The sequence below is a fragment of the Protopterus annectens genome, chromosome 5.part1, assembly GCF_019279795.1.
Source record: "Protopterus annectens isolate FY-2018-M chromosome 5.part1, PAN1.0, whole genome shotgun sequence".
NCBI lineage: Eukaryota > Metazoa > Chordata > Ceratodontiformes > Protopteridae > Protopterus > Protopterus annectens.
Genome location: NC_056736.1, coordinates 715,172,023 through 715,189,112, shown reverse-complemented (window position 1 = coordinate 715,189,112; position 17,090 = coordinate 715,172,023). Strand labels below are relative to the sequence as shown.

Here is a 17,090-nt window from a genome sequence, read left to right as displayed (position 1 = left end):
GAGACAGGACCAGTCCCCTACAATGAGACTTGGCCAACAAGGAACCAAGGCAATCAGGTGTAAGAAAGGTGACAAGCCTCCCAGCATGCCAGAAGCACATTTCCCACGCAAGTCTCTGGGAGGAAAAGGACTGAAATGGAAAGACCCCGGACAATGAGATGCTATAGACAAAATGACAATGCAGGCCTTCCTCTTGGAAGCAACAGCACCAGACAATCTTCATCTCTGGGGGGGGGACGACAAACCCCCTCACTAGATGGAAGAAAACCTAATGGTGGACAAATGCTCCTTAATGGATAATTCTTTTTAAAGTCAAATACTTACCAGAGGGTAAAAAAATGCATAGGAAAGCAAGAGACTTCCTATTCTGGCAATATCATTCATACTGTGCAAGTGGCCAAAAATAAGCAAACAAGAAGGACGAGCAAGTACAGAGCTGGCACACAACACTGCAACATGTATTTTCACAGATGCACATTATTCCCCAAAAAGAAGGGCTTTAGGAACAAGATGTCGGAGGATAAACAAAAACAATCAATAAGAAGGAACTGTTCTCACCCCACTGCTACTATCAGTATCACTACAACAGTTAAATACAAACGTTTAAAGTTTTAACTTAGAATATTAGTCAAATAACTCCAACAGTACATTAACTCAGCTGCCAGAAACTGTATGGCCAATTAAAATAAATGTGCTTCACTTTAGCATGTTACTGTTAAATTCAGTTTAAACATTACAAGCACCTATGTACAGAAATAATAAACACCTGAAAATCAGCCTCCTGTTCAAATATTTTCTAATTTTGAGTTTGTTGTGAGCAGCAATTATATCTCATACTGCGTCTGCATACCAGACTAAAGGCAAATTATGAAGTCTTACATGCAGCATTGTCACTTGGTACGAAGCGGATCTCTGTAATCGACTCAGAATCTTCATCACTCTCTTCCTCTTCCTCCTCATCTTCCTCTGCCATAGCCGTTTCATCGGGTTGTTCTTCAGCAAGGACAAAAGATGACAACTTAAAAGCTTTAGACTACTCACATCTTAAGCTTACGATTTCTCTAAAAATAGACACATGTTGAATATCACTTGCCTACAGAATAAAATTACCCCTATCATTCGCATTTCGTGCCCCTGCACCAACTCAGGCAAAATTCTCCTCTGCCTGGTCATCAACAAATCTCCTACAAATGGATTCTGGAGTGCTCCAATCAGGACCACCACCACAGAGAGGCATATCTAGGGACACAAGGATATACAAAAATTCAATGGCTGTCTGACCATTCATCTTACAGAAGCAGTCCCTTCTTTCGTGTAACATGCATGAACAGAGGTCAAGAGAGAAAGGAGACATTTATTTTGGGAGTGGAAATCTGTAGAACACACCACCAGCCTGTCTGTACTTGGGACGTAACAAAAACATTAAACACCCTGCACCCGACTTTACTCATTACTACAGTGCCCAAAACAGGCCAATAACTATTTAAAGTGTATCCAATCTATGCAACATGGATGACTAGCAGGAGGCAAGAGCAACAGGAGACCTCTAGCTGCAGCAAGATACCACTTAAGATAAATTTTAAACTGCTAAGAATTCAGATGATACAGTGCATGCAAACATTGCAAAGGCAGCGTTGTCTACCTCCTGGGCAACAATAACACCTGCTTTAATCTATCATATGTCAGCAGAATTACTAGACCACTGGTAATATGACCCTCCTGGTCAACTTTGTGATACAGTTGCTAGACAACAGTACATGGAAGACAAAAGAAAACTCTTACTTTGGTAACTTGGCTAAACCTCTCAAACTGAAGTAAAGTCATCACCTACCACCACCAAAGCTAGGATGTCAATTTTCTCCATGAAAAGACCACAGTGAAGCATTCCCATATCCAATTCTTTTCTTGGTGATGCCTCCCTTAGCAGACCACAGTGAAGCATTCCCATATCCAATTCTTTTCTTGGTGATGCCTCCCTTAGCAGTACTGCAGATTAATGATCAGGTTACCCATTACCAACAATTATCAGTCACATTTACCGAGATGGTCACTTTCAGCCATGTCAACGCTGGTATAAGATGGTCTGGTTTAATATACCTGACATGAATGTAAAGCTTTACAATCAAATATGCATTTCTCTCTCCAATGACATTTCACATGTCTGCACAGGGAAAGCTTCTTCCTACAGCCATAAAGCTCTGCAAAGAATGTGAAAGTTGCCCAAGAAAATGTACTAGACTATTCCAGAGGTCAGGGCCACTAATAGAAAAAGTTACCCAAACTCAGTGAAGTTTGTGCCCAACGCAAAATGAGAACTGTGACGTACAAAGAGTAAGTGACTCTAAAGTTAGCACAGGAGAATGTGCAAAGAAATGAGGGACAAATAGTTAAATAGTTTAGGACGGCACAGTGCTGCAATGGAGCATTGTCGCCTCACAGCAAGAGGTTGTCCAGTTCGATTCTCTGCTGAGGTGCCTTGTGTGGAGTCTGCATGTCCTCCCTGCGTTCATGTGCGTTTCCTCCGGGTACTCCGGTTTCCTCAAACATTACAAAGACATGCGTCTGGAGCATTTGTCCACGGGCCTTCACTGAAAATTGGCTTCGTTCCAAGTCAGACTTCCCCGGTTAACAAATTGTAAACATTTGTTTGTTTATTTAACGTCGGCTCATAGATGTTCACTAGGCTAAGGACCACAAGGGCCTTTTTAAGCCTAGCCATGCATCCCAAATCTCTGACCAGTTCTGATGCCCCTGATAACTAAGCATGGCCTGGGAGATTAACCAGTTACAGGTTACCCGTTTGCATCAGCACCAATCTTCATCTCTGGGGGGGAACAAACCCCCTCACTAGATGGAAGAAAACCTAATGGTGGACGAATGCTCCTTAACGGATAATTCTTTTTAAAGTCAAATACTTACCAGAGGGTAAAAAATGCATAGGAAAACAAGAGACTTCCTATTCTGGCAATATAATTCATACTGTGCAAGTGGCCAAAAATAAGCAAACAAGAAAGACAAGCAAGTACATAGCTGGCGCACAATACTGCAGGTGCTAAACCAGGGATGAATTTCTAGTTTCCCATCCAATTGTCCAAGTTGCACTTTAACTGGAATAGAGAGAGCCTGTTCCATAGACAGGGTAGTCTCTGGCATACATACCTATCTCTCCAGCAGGTCCTATTTACATCACAGGTAAGGTTTAAGTCTTTAGAATGGGTAATTCTGGTATGGTTTGTTTTGTGGATATGTAGGAGGTCCAGAGTGGGGTCTGACGATGCCCTGTATATCAAGCATAGATCTCTCCTCAAAAGCCTTGCATCATAAAGCTAAATGCTACTGGAACAGTATATTATACAGTTCATTAAAGGAGATGCATCGAAAATGTTTGTAAGGCTGCTGGACGGGCATACATACACACTCCGGACATTACAAAATGGATGTGAAGTTTAACAGTTGTGCAGATTTGCTTCAGCTATTAACAAGGGTCATGTTGAGGGAGGTATTCAACTCTGGATGCTGAGGGGGGACATATTTTAGTGCTCTATATTTCATACTGTAACTTTATGCAGCCCCTTTCAACTTAAAACTTTATTCTGCATTAGTCCTTCTATAGTACGAGTACATTTATCATCATAACATATGTTTGACCAGCAAAATAACTGCTGTAGTACAAGCTCCCTCCCTCCACGCCGGAGGCCCTGAGCAATTTTGGTCTGGCAGTCTGTGTATATTTTACTCTGTACTTGTTACAAATGTTATTGCTGAGCATAGTTATATTATGTTGCAAACATTAAAATAAAATGTGCAGGCACGAGTTATTCTCCTCAGATTGGTAGTTGAAGCATTGCTAAATTTTCCCCCTCTATATAAGGTCTGCTTCGATTTTAAGTGTTCCCTTAGCCTTTCTAGGTAGCTTCTCTAACTCAACTGGGTCACTATGTAATCTAAAAATAAGACAAGAGTGCATGTGGAATGGGTCCATTTGGTGGCTGTACCTGCATGCTTTCCTTGCAACATACAGCTAAATGCTACTGTAATAGTACGCTATACAGGACTATTGCCAAACCTTATGCCAACAAGGATGACTTAACAGAGAAAGTACAGAAGACCCTGAAGAACAGATCTAGCAAACCCTGTCCTGGCTTTCTAGTAATGCTTAGCGAAAGCAGTGTACTAAAATGACCAAGTTGCCTACAATTGCCTAGAACCCATCCCTTTCCAAAAAGCCCAGAAGTTGCAACAGTTCTGGTGGAGTAAGCCTTCACATTCTGGGGATGGGGAATTCCATGATAAATAACAGAACTGAATAGCCCAAGATAGGCAGCTGATAGGCACCCAGAAATGGCTTGCTTGGAAACTGTTGTATTCTTCTTGCCAAGATAAAAGAGTGTTAGTCTAACATTCAGAAATCTTTAGTGTTGTCTAGGAAGTACCCAAGTTAACTGTGAACATCCAAGGTATGAAGAATGCTCTCCCCTCTGGTTTGAGATCAGGAAAAAGCAAAGGAGGTAGACAGACTGAACCAAAGAAAACTCAAAAAACTTTCTGCATGAAGTTATGGTTGGTTTGAAGACTCACCCTGTCCTTAAGGAAAATTAAAAATGCCTAAGACTAAGAGGGCTTGAAACTTAAACATTTGTCTGGCCAAAGTCAGAGTAATAAATTAAAACTGTTTTCCAAGTAAGAAGTTTCTAGGAAGAACTGGTTGCAAATTCCAGGCAGGGGTAGAGTTAGTTTTGCCAGCACAAAATAAAGATTCCAGGATGGAACCACCTGCTTTCTAGGTGGTCTAATATGTAAATACACCTTTCAAGAACTGTATGACTGGGGGACGGGGGGGGATGGGGGCGGAAGAGAAGATCTAAATGACAGATTGGCAGAAAATGCCAAAGAGATGCATTCTGACAGAAGTGTAAGAACACCTAAGTTGAACAATCCACAAGTAATGAATAACCACAGTATCAGCACATGGGATGGATTCTGGTATTAAATATGGCACCAACTAGAAAATCTCTTCCATTTAGCTAAATATGACTTCGCGGAAGCAGGTTTCAGAGCCCCTTAACACCTGTTGCACATCCTCTGGAGAGGTGCCTAAATGGGGCCAAAAAGGAAATATCATCCATACAGTCAGAGGGAGGATGAAACTGTTGCAGTGAGAGATCTCTTGCCCTGTGTAAGTAGGTCCACTATGAGGAAGTTTTGGGTAACTGCCACTGGCTATGTGTATAAAAGGAGAACCAACGCTGTCTGGGCCACACGGAGGTTTACTAGAAGTATTTTTGGAGAGTTCTCCTTTATCTTAAATAATATGGTCATCATAGAAAAGCAGTGGCATAAAGAAGCATTCATATCCACTGTAAAGGAAAGGCGTCCGATTTCCAGGCTTTTTTGCAAGGTGTCATAGCACAGAAAGTACAGCTGTATAAGTTAGCACATCTATTTTTACAGTAAGTTAACAGACCACTCTGCAACAGCCTAAGCCATAGGGGTCCTACCCCACTGCTACTGGCTAGCTTTTTAAATGTCAAGGGCACCCTCCGTGTGCTCTGTCAGGAGCTCAAGAGGAACGCCATATAAAAAGAACATGCAAAACAAAATTGTCAGAGCTTTCATGCCCCAAGAAGGGAGGCAACAGCTCTGAAAGAAAAAAAAAACACTAGGACATTAACCACAAAACGATAACCATCCATAACCTAGCAAAATAAAACAGGGGTTAGAAGGAAACGGGATGGTTACTGCAACAGAGATCTATTAGAACATGTACCGTTACATTTACTTACACATCTGAACTACGTTTGACATTTGATCACTGTTGCAGCAGCCTAAGCTACATGGGTACACTACTATAACTTAAAAGGTGAAGACAAAAGTGAAGAAATAAGAATCCAGGAGCCTCTGGTACAGTTCTAGTTAAAGCAGTTCTGGACCCGGAAAAGGAATCCTGTTTGTAGTAGTTTAAGAATATGTCCAGAGAATCAAGTTGCTGCCACTGGAAAGATGTGGCCTTGACGCTTGAAGCCCCAGTGGAATGGTTTCCCTACCCTGTCAGATAGCGGCTTATTTTGGTGACAACAAAAGGAAATGGCACAAGAGCCATCTAGAAATGGTCAGCTTTGACACTGGTTATCCTCTTCCATTACCTTCATAGAAGACAAAACAGCTGATCAGCCTCTCCGAATGATTTTTTTTGTCTAGGTAGTATCTGAGCTGCTTGTGGACATCCAGAGTATGAAGAATTCTCTCTCCCTTGCTCTTGGGACCAAGAATATTAAAACGGGTTCAAGGTAAGCTCAGACTAGTTTAAGCACAAGAGAGATTAGCTCTCAAAGAAACGTGTCTTTGTGGAAAAATAAGGTTGGCCTGACAGTTTGCAACTCATTCTACTAGGTGAGCTCAGAGCAATGACTAACAGTTTTCCATGTTAAAACCTAAATTCAGACTTATGAGCTGGTCAAATGGAAATGAAGTAAGCTTTTCAAGCAAAAAGTTAATATACTAAGGAAAAGTTACGTTTTCTAGGTGGACGGATTTGTGAAGTCCCTTTCAAAAACTGCTTAACTAGATTGTTGTTGCGTCTTTCGGCTTTTCCCAATTAGGGGTCGCCACAGCGGAACTTCGGTCCGCTAATGACTGGCAGTAGATTTTTACGTGCTGGCTTGCCAGGCCTAACGTAAAACCTTCAACGAAGGAATGTCCATTCACGCATGTCACCACAGAGAAGACGCTCTAACTGAGAATCGAACGGGCAACGTCTAACTGTGAGGCAACAACACTACCGCAGCACCACCACCGCAGTTAAAAGCTGCTTAACTAGATTAATATTTACAATTAGAAAAAGAGGGAGAGGAGTGGTATCCAAGGGCAGACAAGAAGAGACAGCAGACAAATGAATTCTGACAAAAGAAAAATAAGCAGCCAGAAGACAGCAACTCGCAAACAGTCAAGAAACAGAAGCAGCTGGGCCTTAAGAGGGTCTTGGATCTCAAAATGCCACCAACTAGAAAATGTTTCCTCATACACATTTCCTTGTAGCTTTTTTTTAAGCTTCCTTCAAAATCTACTGCATGTTTTCAGAAAGTATCAAACTTCTACCACACAGTCAGTGGAAAATAGTCAGGTAGAGGTACATTAAACTCAGTCTTGTGAGTACATACAGTCTGTGGGGAAGCCTGTGGCAATTGCCTTTGACCAGTTCAAAAGAAGGGAGATCCACTGTTGCCTCAGTCAAATGTGGACTACCATAATCTTTGTGCAGTCTACATCTAGATCTCAGGGCACAGAGTGAACAAAACAGATACATTCCCATCCATACGAATGAGAAGGCATCTCTCTTCTAGGCCTGAGTGCAAGGAACCCTGGTGCAGAACGGCAAACAGATGTACTTTGTTTTCTCCACAGATTCATCAGTTCTTGGAGTGAATGATCCATCTGACAGTGTCTGTTCTGGTCATGCTCAGTTTGTCTGTTACATTGTTTTGCTCTATATTCCAGGACATCCCAGCAAGTCTGCAGAGTTACGAACTGGTAAATGGAGGGGAGTTAATACACAGAATTTGCAGAAACCCTGGAAACCAGAGGATTTAGGGCTTACAAATCATTTACAACTGCCAACATCTTTGACATTTATGTGCTTTTCTCTATCTTGTTTCTTCCATAGACCTTGCATATTTAGTCTTTTTGAAACCAGTTTCCAAGCCATGTCTGAATCATCAGTTGTGACAAGAGAGAGAGGGGACAGAAAAGAGAACAGGAGACCTGGATTTTGAAAGTACTGGTATATTCAACAGAACCTCCCTCCTTATAAACCCCAAAAGTAGAGATCTAAAAAGGGTGAAGATGCAAGAGTCCAGAATGACCCAAGGTACCTCTACATTTCAGGTCTATATTACATACTGGAACCCTTAAATGTTCAAATCGCTAAAGACTGACCTTTAGTGATCGAACATTTAAATGTTCGCATATAAATTAAAAAAAAAAATAAAGGGTGTAAAGCAGGGGGGGCAAGCCCCCCTGTGCCCCCCACACTCCCGCTACTTAAATATACCAACTCCAAGATCGCGCTACAGTGTAGGGAATGGGAAATTTTCCATTTCCGCACTGAAGTGCAATCTCGGAGTTGGCATATTTAAGTATCGGGGAGTAAGGGGTGCAGGGGGGCTTGCCCCCCTGCTTAAACCCTTTCCTTTTTAATTTTTTTTTTTACATATTCGAACATTTGAACGTTCAATCATTAAAGGTCGATCTTTAGCGATTCAAACATTTAAGCGTTCGAATATGTAATATAGACCCTAAATTTCTTATGTGAAGCCTAAACAGGGAAATTAAAAGAAATCAGAAGCCATGTATCCCAGAATCCCGAAAAATTCGTTGGAAAATTTTTTTTCCAAACACAACAAACTCTTCAAGGTGTCCAAATGAAGAGATTAAAATCAGCAGCAAAAACTGAGTAGTACTGTTACAATTTAATTAATCCTCAAGTCTTGCCAAGTACCTTCACATGGTGGACCCCATTTTTACAAAATCTTACCAAAATACAGATACAGGAAATAGTCCATAAAAACTCGACTGGCCAGGCAAGAGGCACAGAGATTACAGTGGACTGTTGAGTATAAAGGAAAAAATGATGCACTGTTACTATTATGCAAAAGTCCAGAATTTCCAGACATAGGACATTTAGCAAGAGATATTACAGGAAAGAAACATTTGCATAACTGTCAAAAAGCTAACAATGTATGTTCCTTAACACAAACAGAAAATAGCAAAAGAAAAAAATATACAGAAACATTGGGGTCACCGAGAAAAAAAAGTGACAGAAAGAAAGGGTGATGTGCTGAAGCCTTACATCGGACACTATATAAGAGTCCAGCTGAAGCTGTACAAGTGAAGGAACAAGAAACAGTGGTAACCCTGGCACAGGTAATACTGCCACATGATGGGCCAACAAGTGCAGGCATGGATGAGCAACAGATAAAGCAAGGTGCATCTGAAGAGGATATTCCACACAATGACCTGGAACCTTCTTAGGAAAAAAAAAGATGACCTCTGTCCAGAAGAAAATGGATGTAAGGGAAGACCTACTTGACAGAGATGGATAAAAGAAAAAAGTTACAGAAAATAAGACCCAAAATGTTAGAATTGTAAAACCAATGAACATGGTAAACCAGGACTGTAAAGAGAAATTCATGTGATATGGCAAATATAGGATATACTAAGTGTACAGCTAAACTTGTAACAGATAAAGTGTTGCTACAAAAATGTAGAGTAGCAAGGGAAAAGGTAATAAGCAGGTCACCAAGGAAACACTGAAGAAAACTAAAAAAGCAACTAAGACAATCATTGTTGGCAGAATCCAGAAAGAAAGACAAAGCATCCTTAGAAAAACACGTGTTAAAACAAACAAAATATCAAAACAGATCAGGGTTTATCCTATACTATTCACAACTAAAAATCAGCAAAAACAAAAAAAAAAAAAAATTGGAAGGTAAGTACATAAATACAAAGCAAAAGTACAAAGAGCGCAACTCAATAATGACTCAAAAAAAGTTTGAGAGAGAAGTGGGCAGAAAAAGGAAAAAAATTAAAACACAAAAAAAAAAGATATAGGTATATTTTGGAGAAGTGTTTACAGAAACCAAAACAAAATTAAGAAAAACTCCCAACTGGAAAACCACAGGTCTAGATGTAGTACTCCGCTTCTGGCTAAAAGGTAATGAGCATCTTTACACAATTTAGCCTCAAGAATTACTTGTACACACACAGACTTCCAAGATGGCTGCACATTAAGTGACAGCTTAATTCTGCCTCTCCCAGTCTGAAAACAGAAACTTAGCAAAAAACAGCAGTGGACCTAGATTTCTGGGTAAATTTCAGTATCTGGCTAATAACTGCACGCACTTGCCTGGAAGCCAGAAAAAAAATAAAGGACTTGGAGAAAAATCTGCTAAAAAAAGGTGAAAGACTAAGATGAGTACTGCAGTTCAGCAAGAACCATTAAAAGTTCCAGACATGACTTCCAGTACCCAGAAGAGTATAAAGCAGCTGCACACAGAAATGGTTAAAATAAACCAGACATTGATGGAGTTTATTAACACAAAAAATATAAAGCTGGAAAAAATGGAAGTTGTAAATAAATATTCAGATAAGGTGGCAGAACTGCAAATCTCCGAGGTTAAAATGAGGAAAAGGCTAGCTGAATACAAGACTGCATAAGAAGAGATTTCAAATAAATAAAATTGGAGGATAGAGCACAGGGGAAACCTGAGATTTGATGCTGTACCACAGAAGTTGGAAGGAACAGACTATTAATTTTATGAAAGCACAAATAAGCAACTGGACTGGTATTCCACAACAGGAACTGTTAATTGAAAGGGCACATTGTGTGTATGCTCCAAAACTGTTTACTAGGAAACAACCTAGACCGTCAAGAGTAAAAAAATGCAGTCTTATCAGCAGGAGTTGTTGATTCTAACAAAACTGTGGCAGAAGGACAGTGCTAAATGTCGGAGGAGGCAATAGTGTGCTTGTGGAGAATAACTACCCAATGTACACCAGGAAGAAAAGTAAACATATTGCACTATTTTAGGGAATGTTGAAAAGCAGGGGTCAGATTCAAACTGCTGTACCAAGCCATCTTCAAAGTGTTTTTCCGTGGAGGAACAAAATCATTTTTTGATTAAGTACATGCTAAGGAGGAAATACAAAGGTCTGTCCAACAAAGGGTGCGCTGTGAATCAGCAGGAGGTCCTGCTTCATGTTCTCCTGGTGATAAGGACTACAGAGACCGAGCCCATGAAATCATTTCCACTGTTTCAGTTGCCTAAGAGAAGGCAGAAAACATAATCTACTAGAAGAATCAGGAATATATTGGAAGTAAAATAGAGACAGGATTTGGGAAATGGATATGAACAGGATTAAAGCTAGTAACTTATAGTCAACTGTGGAATGATAAATCAATAAATTATAATGACAGAAGAAAATACTGGACTTCCTTGGACTTTGTCAAACTTCTGAGGGGACTTTAAAGCATATATCCTGCTTCATGTCATTAATATTTGGAAAATCAAATCAGTAACTTAATGTGGGTTTACTAAGCAATAATTACATTTGAGAAACATGGCAGAACAAGAGGATTTGAAAATACTGGATTTTTGTGGACTTTGTTAAACTTCTAGGGCACTCTAAAGCATATGCCCTATGTTGTCCTGTTAATCTTCAGAGAACAACTTTGCAGAGAGGAGGAGAAGTGAAAAAGTTAAACTTTTTTTTTTTAATGGTAATTCTTAAAATGTTACACAATTCTCTTAGCAAGCTATGAAGTAAAGTTTTCTTGGCTCCTTTTTTAATGTAATAGGGACACTAATAAACTTTTCCCTTACTCAGTTTTAAGAAATGTAGACATTGCAATGTGGTGGGAGGGGGGACCTGGTTAAGAGAACATGACAAAAGAAAATTTAGTGTGCTTTTTCTCAGGCTTGCATAGGGAAATGATTGAATCTTAGGGTTAAACCCATTCAGTAACAAATTTACTACAAAGCAGATGATCAATTTTCTTTTCCAATTATAAAAGTTTTTTTTCTGGCAAACAAGGTATCCTTAGCAGTTTGTGTCTGGTTTGCATGTCACCAGAAGACAATCTGATCAAAATAAAAAGGCTTGCAGTAAATGTTTACTGAAAACATTCAAGTGTTTTCTTAGCTGGGAAAGCTAAAGATAGGACAAAACCAGATAGCACTCACTAAAAGCACAGGCCGGATCATGCATCTTAGCATGAATGACCTTTCTTTTTGGTTGTCTCTAGCCTGTGAACCAGATAGCACTCACTAAAAGCACAGGCCGGATCATGCATCTTAGCATGAATGACCTTTCTTTTTGGTTGTCTCTAGCCTGTGAACCAGACAGCACTCACTAAAAGCACAGGCCGGATCATGCATCTTAGCATGAATGACCTTTCTTTTTGGTTGTCTCTAGCCTGTGAACCAGATAGCACTCACTAAAAGCACAGACCGGATCATGCATCTTAGCATGAATGACCTTTCTTTTTGGTTGTCTCTAGCCTGTGAACCAGACAGCACTCACTAAAAGCATAGGCCGGATCATGCATCTTAGCATGAATGACCTTTCTTTTTGGTTGTCTCTAGCCTGTGAACCAGATAGCACTCACTAAAAGCACAGGCCGGATCATGCATCTTAGCATGAATGACCTTTCTTTTTGGTTGTCTCTAGCCTGTGAGTGAGACTATCAGTTTAGAACATTTGTTATTATGTACGTAGCTGTGTGCGTGTTGTATGGGGGAGGGGTATTTTTGATTAAGGGTTTTCAATAAAAAAAAAGTTCGGCAAGATGTGGCAAAGCCCCAAATGGAGATGACGAGAACCAACTGTGTAAAAGATTAACCTGCCAAATGATGCATGCAACACAAAAGCTGGAACCAGACTTAACAAAAAAGCGGTTATACACAAATGGTGGGAATAATAATCCCTCAAGAATAGGATTCTTTCTATAATGTCCTTAAACTTTCATGGTCTCACAGATAAATACAAAAAAGAAAGTAGTGAACTATAAAGACTGCAAATAGCTATGCTCCAGGAGACACACTTGGAAAGAAATGAAAATGTGAATTTGAAGAAAGGTTTTCAGGATGGTCATTCAGCAGAATACCTGCAGCAAACAAAAACAGGATTACTTACTAATTGCAGAGGAGCTCTAATAATAGAAGACAATATAAAAGATAATAATGGCAGATTTGTAGTACTAAGGGGCTACTGGCAAGGGAGACTGATTACACTGGTATGTATTTGCATTACACCAAAAACTGCTATAATGGAGCTTAAGAAAATTCTGGGAGAAATGATCAGCTTTCAGCAAGAAATATTACTTACAGGTTGGGACTGGAATTTAATTTGCAACAGTGAAGGTGTGGCTGGGGGACCAGAAGGGAAAATATAATAAAGGAGGGAAGATTTTTAAAGAAATTTAAGAAAATATTTGGCATGAAGATGTGAATTCAGTACTAGGAGTTTGTAGCGAATTTACGTATCCCCCCAAGATACAAAAACTGGGCTAGGCTATTGTATCTCACAGGAACATGTGCATTTAATTGAAGGTCTTAATATGTACCCAAGAACTATTTCAGATCATACGGCAATAACCACCAAAATAAACAGAGGGTAATGAAATGAAAAATGAAACGCTGGCACTTTGGCACCCATTTGTTGAAAACAGGAATTTAAGGAATGGGCAGTGCAAATTCAGGAGATGAAGATAGCTAGGGAGTGGGACAAAACTGAAAATGTACAAATGGAAATGTTTAAATTTTAAGGAAGAATTAAGTATGCCACAGTTAGTAATTGAGCCTCCTCTGCCTCCAACAGTTAGGACAGGAGTAGACAAGATAAAAATGGTGATGTATAGCCAATCTACAGGAAAGTCCCCAGAAATAGATGGGATTCCTGTGGAAATTTGGAAGCTAAGAGTTAAAAAAAACTGATAAATATCTGGAAGGTTTTAACAGTATTTTAAGAGGAGGAGTACCAACATCCTGAAGAAAGCAGTGGTAGCTGTTAATACCCAAAGAGGGTAAAGATCCATCGAATGCAGCTTCATACAGGCCCATTTCAATATTAAAACCAGGATTACAAAGTGTTTATGTCTATAACAGCTGAAAGAATGGCAACAGTAATGTCAAAATTGATAAGATATGATCAATGCGGTTTTGTGGAGGGAAGGCAGACACATTTAACAGAACAGTGATGATCCAGAGGGAAAGACAATGAAAGAAAATACCACTGTTGTTGGTAGGTCTTTATGTAGAGAAACATTTTGACAGAATAAGCTGTGATTTTATGAGCAGCTTATAAGGTTGATCAGGATGATGAGGGATCAGAGGTGAAAATTAAGTGGGCAGGGTTCTCTATGATATCTCTGCTTGACCAGAGGAACCAGGCAGGGGTGTCCTCTCTCCCCTTTATTTGCATTACATTGAGAACCACTGGCAAAGAAAATAAGGGATTCAGATTTAAGGATGTAGTTGACATGGTAGTCAAGAAAAGCTGGCTCTACTTAAAGATGATATTTTATACTGGACAAAAAAGAAAGGAACATTACAGTGCTATGAACATATTGAGACAGTTTCAAATCTTTTCGGGATACAAAATTAATGAAGCTAAAACAAAAGCAATAGCGGTAAACTATTTACCCACATACAAATTGGTTCAGCAATATCAATACTTATGGGGACATGAGAAAAAGTATTTAGAAGTACAGATTAAAAGTGACACCCGTGTGGCAGCTAAGGTTGTGGGAAGAGACTAAACAAAAGATAATACACAAAAATTGAGGAAATGAAAGATCTGTTACATGGACATCAATAGTAAGATAGAAGCAATTAAAATGTTTTAATTCCTTTAGTTTTATACACAGGTCAGGCATATTTATCAACCAGTGGAGTTAAGAGCTGAAGGACTTTATATGGGAGGGAAAACAGCAAGAGTCAAGTGGGATAAGTTTTCTTCCAGAACAGCGCAGATTGAGATTGCCAGAACTGAAGGGGAATTTCAGAGCAACACAGTTAAAGGCTCCTATACACAGCAGAAGCAGAAAACTACAATTCAAAATGGAAAGGGGTGACGATGAAACGGGGGGAAGCTCAAGTAACAGGGAGAGACTGTGATGTTGGATGCATACTTTGAGAATAATCATACAGTATATTACATTCATAAATTAGCAGATGGTATTCTAAGAACTAAGCCAATACGGGAATGAAGAGAGGAGATTCTGCGGATAGGGATTACTGCAATTAGTGATGCAGACAACAGGGAGTAGGCATATACTGGAGAAAATTGGCAAAAGAACCGGGAGCAAATAACTAGAGAGGGAAAGGTAATAGAACAGGAAGATGCCAAGAACTTATTTTGACAGCAGGTTAGAGATAGTCCATCAAACCCTGATATGGAAGGCAAAGACCGGCACTGGTATTTGGTAGAATCTAGAACAGACGTTGCCGTTAAAGAAATAATTATTTAATTAATAGAGCATTTAAAATATTGCAGGATAACTAAAGGTTAGGAAGCATTGGGAAGAGAGATCCGATAATCAATTTGCAAAAAAAAAAAAAAAAAAAACAACAATGAGGAGTATATACGTCTGTCTCCCAAACATGCAATAAAAATTTAGAACATTTAGGATCTTTGCCTGGAAGTGTTTACATAGGTATTTGTATACCCCAAGCAGGCTCTAAAGAAATTTTCCTCAGGTAGACAGCAAATGTCGGAAGTGTGATTGGGAAGAAAGAGGTAACTGAGAACATTTTCTGGGAGTATAATGACTTCATACGATCATAGGAGGTTACTAGGCAAATGGCCCCGGAGCCCTTTCAAGCCTAGCCAAGAGTTTATGCCCAAAAAGAAACCTCAGTCAGCACCTGTTGCCCCTGTCAATGAGGGACACAGGTGGAACCCCTGGGACAAAATTTGTTGTTTCCCATCCACTCATCAAGGCTGCATTTGAAGAGATTCAGCAAGGTGCTCCGTTTGACAAGTATGGGAAGTCTATTCCAGAGATGGGGTAGCCTCTAGGAGACAAACCTGTCTCTCCAGCAGGTTTTGTTGATGTAACATATCAGATTCAGGCCTTCAGACCGTGTAGTGCGGGAGTTAAGACTTACAGATAAGCAGCATCTCTAGTAGGGCAGGATCCAAGACTTCCTTGTAGGCGAGACACAGATCACACCACAGCAATCTACACGATACAGAGTAGAGTGATGGTGATTTGAGCCCTTCTGCATAGGTCAGGTGTTGGAGGCCATGGATTCTCTTGGTGAGGTATTTCAGTGGCCTTTCCAGTTGGTGCAGATATTTGGAAAGGTACATCCCAAACGGGGCATTCTACTCAATTATTAGCCTAATGAGGGAGAAGTAGAGAGGTAATAACATTTTTTCTGGATGCAATTCCTTTACTTATGAGACGAACCAAGTAAAAGGCTTTTCTGACAACTCCCGCTACATGACAGTCGAATGTGATGTTATCAACCTGAGTGCCCAGGTCTCTTACCACAGGTTGTGTGCTTTGAGGGTTGCCGTTGATGTGGTAATCAACATGGGTCGTGTTTTTGCCTAATGGTATGATGACCCACCTTTTTTTGCATTTAGCTTGAGGCCATGACTTTGGCATGAGTCATTAGTTGCTGTGAGACCCTCTTGCACCAAGTTATCATTTGGGGTGTCAATAACAGTGCCAAAAAGAGAACAGCCAGCCAAAAGTGGTGTATGAAAACCAATTTTTATATGGCAACAAACAGACCAGTTTCGGCAAGAAATACATAGCCTTCCTCAGTATAACAAAACTTCCACAAATAGCCATATTATAAATAAAACAATTAATTGGCAACAGAACATGATTCGTTTGTCACAATTGCTCATTAAGCCCAGGTGGGAATAACCCCCACCCAGTTTGATAATCCATTTTCTTGCTTTCGAATTTAATTGGGCATTGGTCTCTGGGCAACTGTTAAAAGACTTTTATGTCTAATGTTACACAGGTTTTTCTACCTAATCACCTGGACATTTTTATGGTCTGACATGGACTATTTTTGATTGCTTATGGTGAATTTTGAGATCTATTGCGGCCTTTTGATTTTTGGGCCACTAACGTTGAATTTTGAATTGGCGGGAGTATTCTGAATAGATATATGTATTGGTTTACTTTGCCAAGGTACGCAGCACTACTCAATATTGGCAGGTATTTAACTCAATCGTTTTGGCTGGTGGCTATTAACTGTTCCCTCTTTTGAAGTCCATTTTATGGATCAAGGTCTTTTTGGGGGCACGTAGCACCATTCCTTTTGGCTTGAATTCATGGCCTGGAGCTTATGTTTAATAAGAGTAGGGGCTATTATTGTTCCTCAGGTCAGTGTTTTATACTATTTGACATCAGATTGGATACTTCATTTTTTGTTTTGGTATTTAGGACCAATTCTGTGTTCCTTGGGTGTGGGTGGAACCTGTTTAAAACATTTTTCATTTATGGTTTATTATTGATTTTTATGGGCTTATTGGTTTATTTATTATACACTTGCTGTCATCTTAGTCAT

The 17,090-nt window shown here is 39.8% G+C and overlaps 1 protein-coding gene across 2 annotated transcripts in view; it reads right to left on the bottom strand.

Moving 5' to 3' along the window:
• The window catches only part of CLNS1A (chloride nucleotide-sensitive channel 1A), a 502,722-nt gene that overhangs the window by 399,501 nt on the left and 86,131 nt on the right, over nucleotides 1–17,090 (bottom strand). For both annotated transcript variants that reach the window (XM_044073345.1, XM_044073344.1), the window contains exon 3: nucleotides 880–993. In XM_044073345.1, the coding sequence (XP_043929280.1) occupies nucleotides 880–993 (114 nt within the window). The remainder of the gene's footprint in view (nucleotides 1–879; nucleotides 994–17,090) is intronic.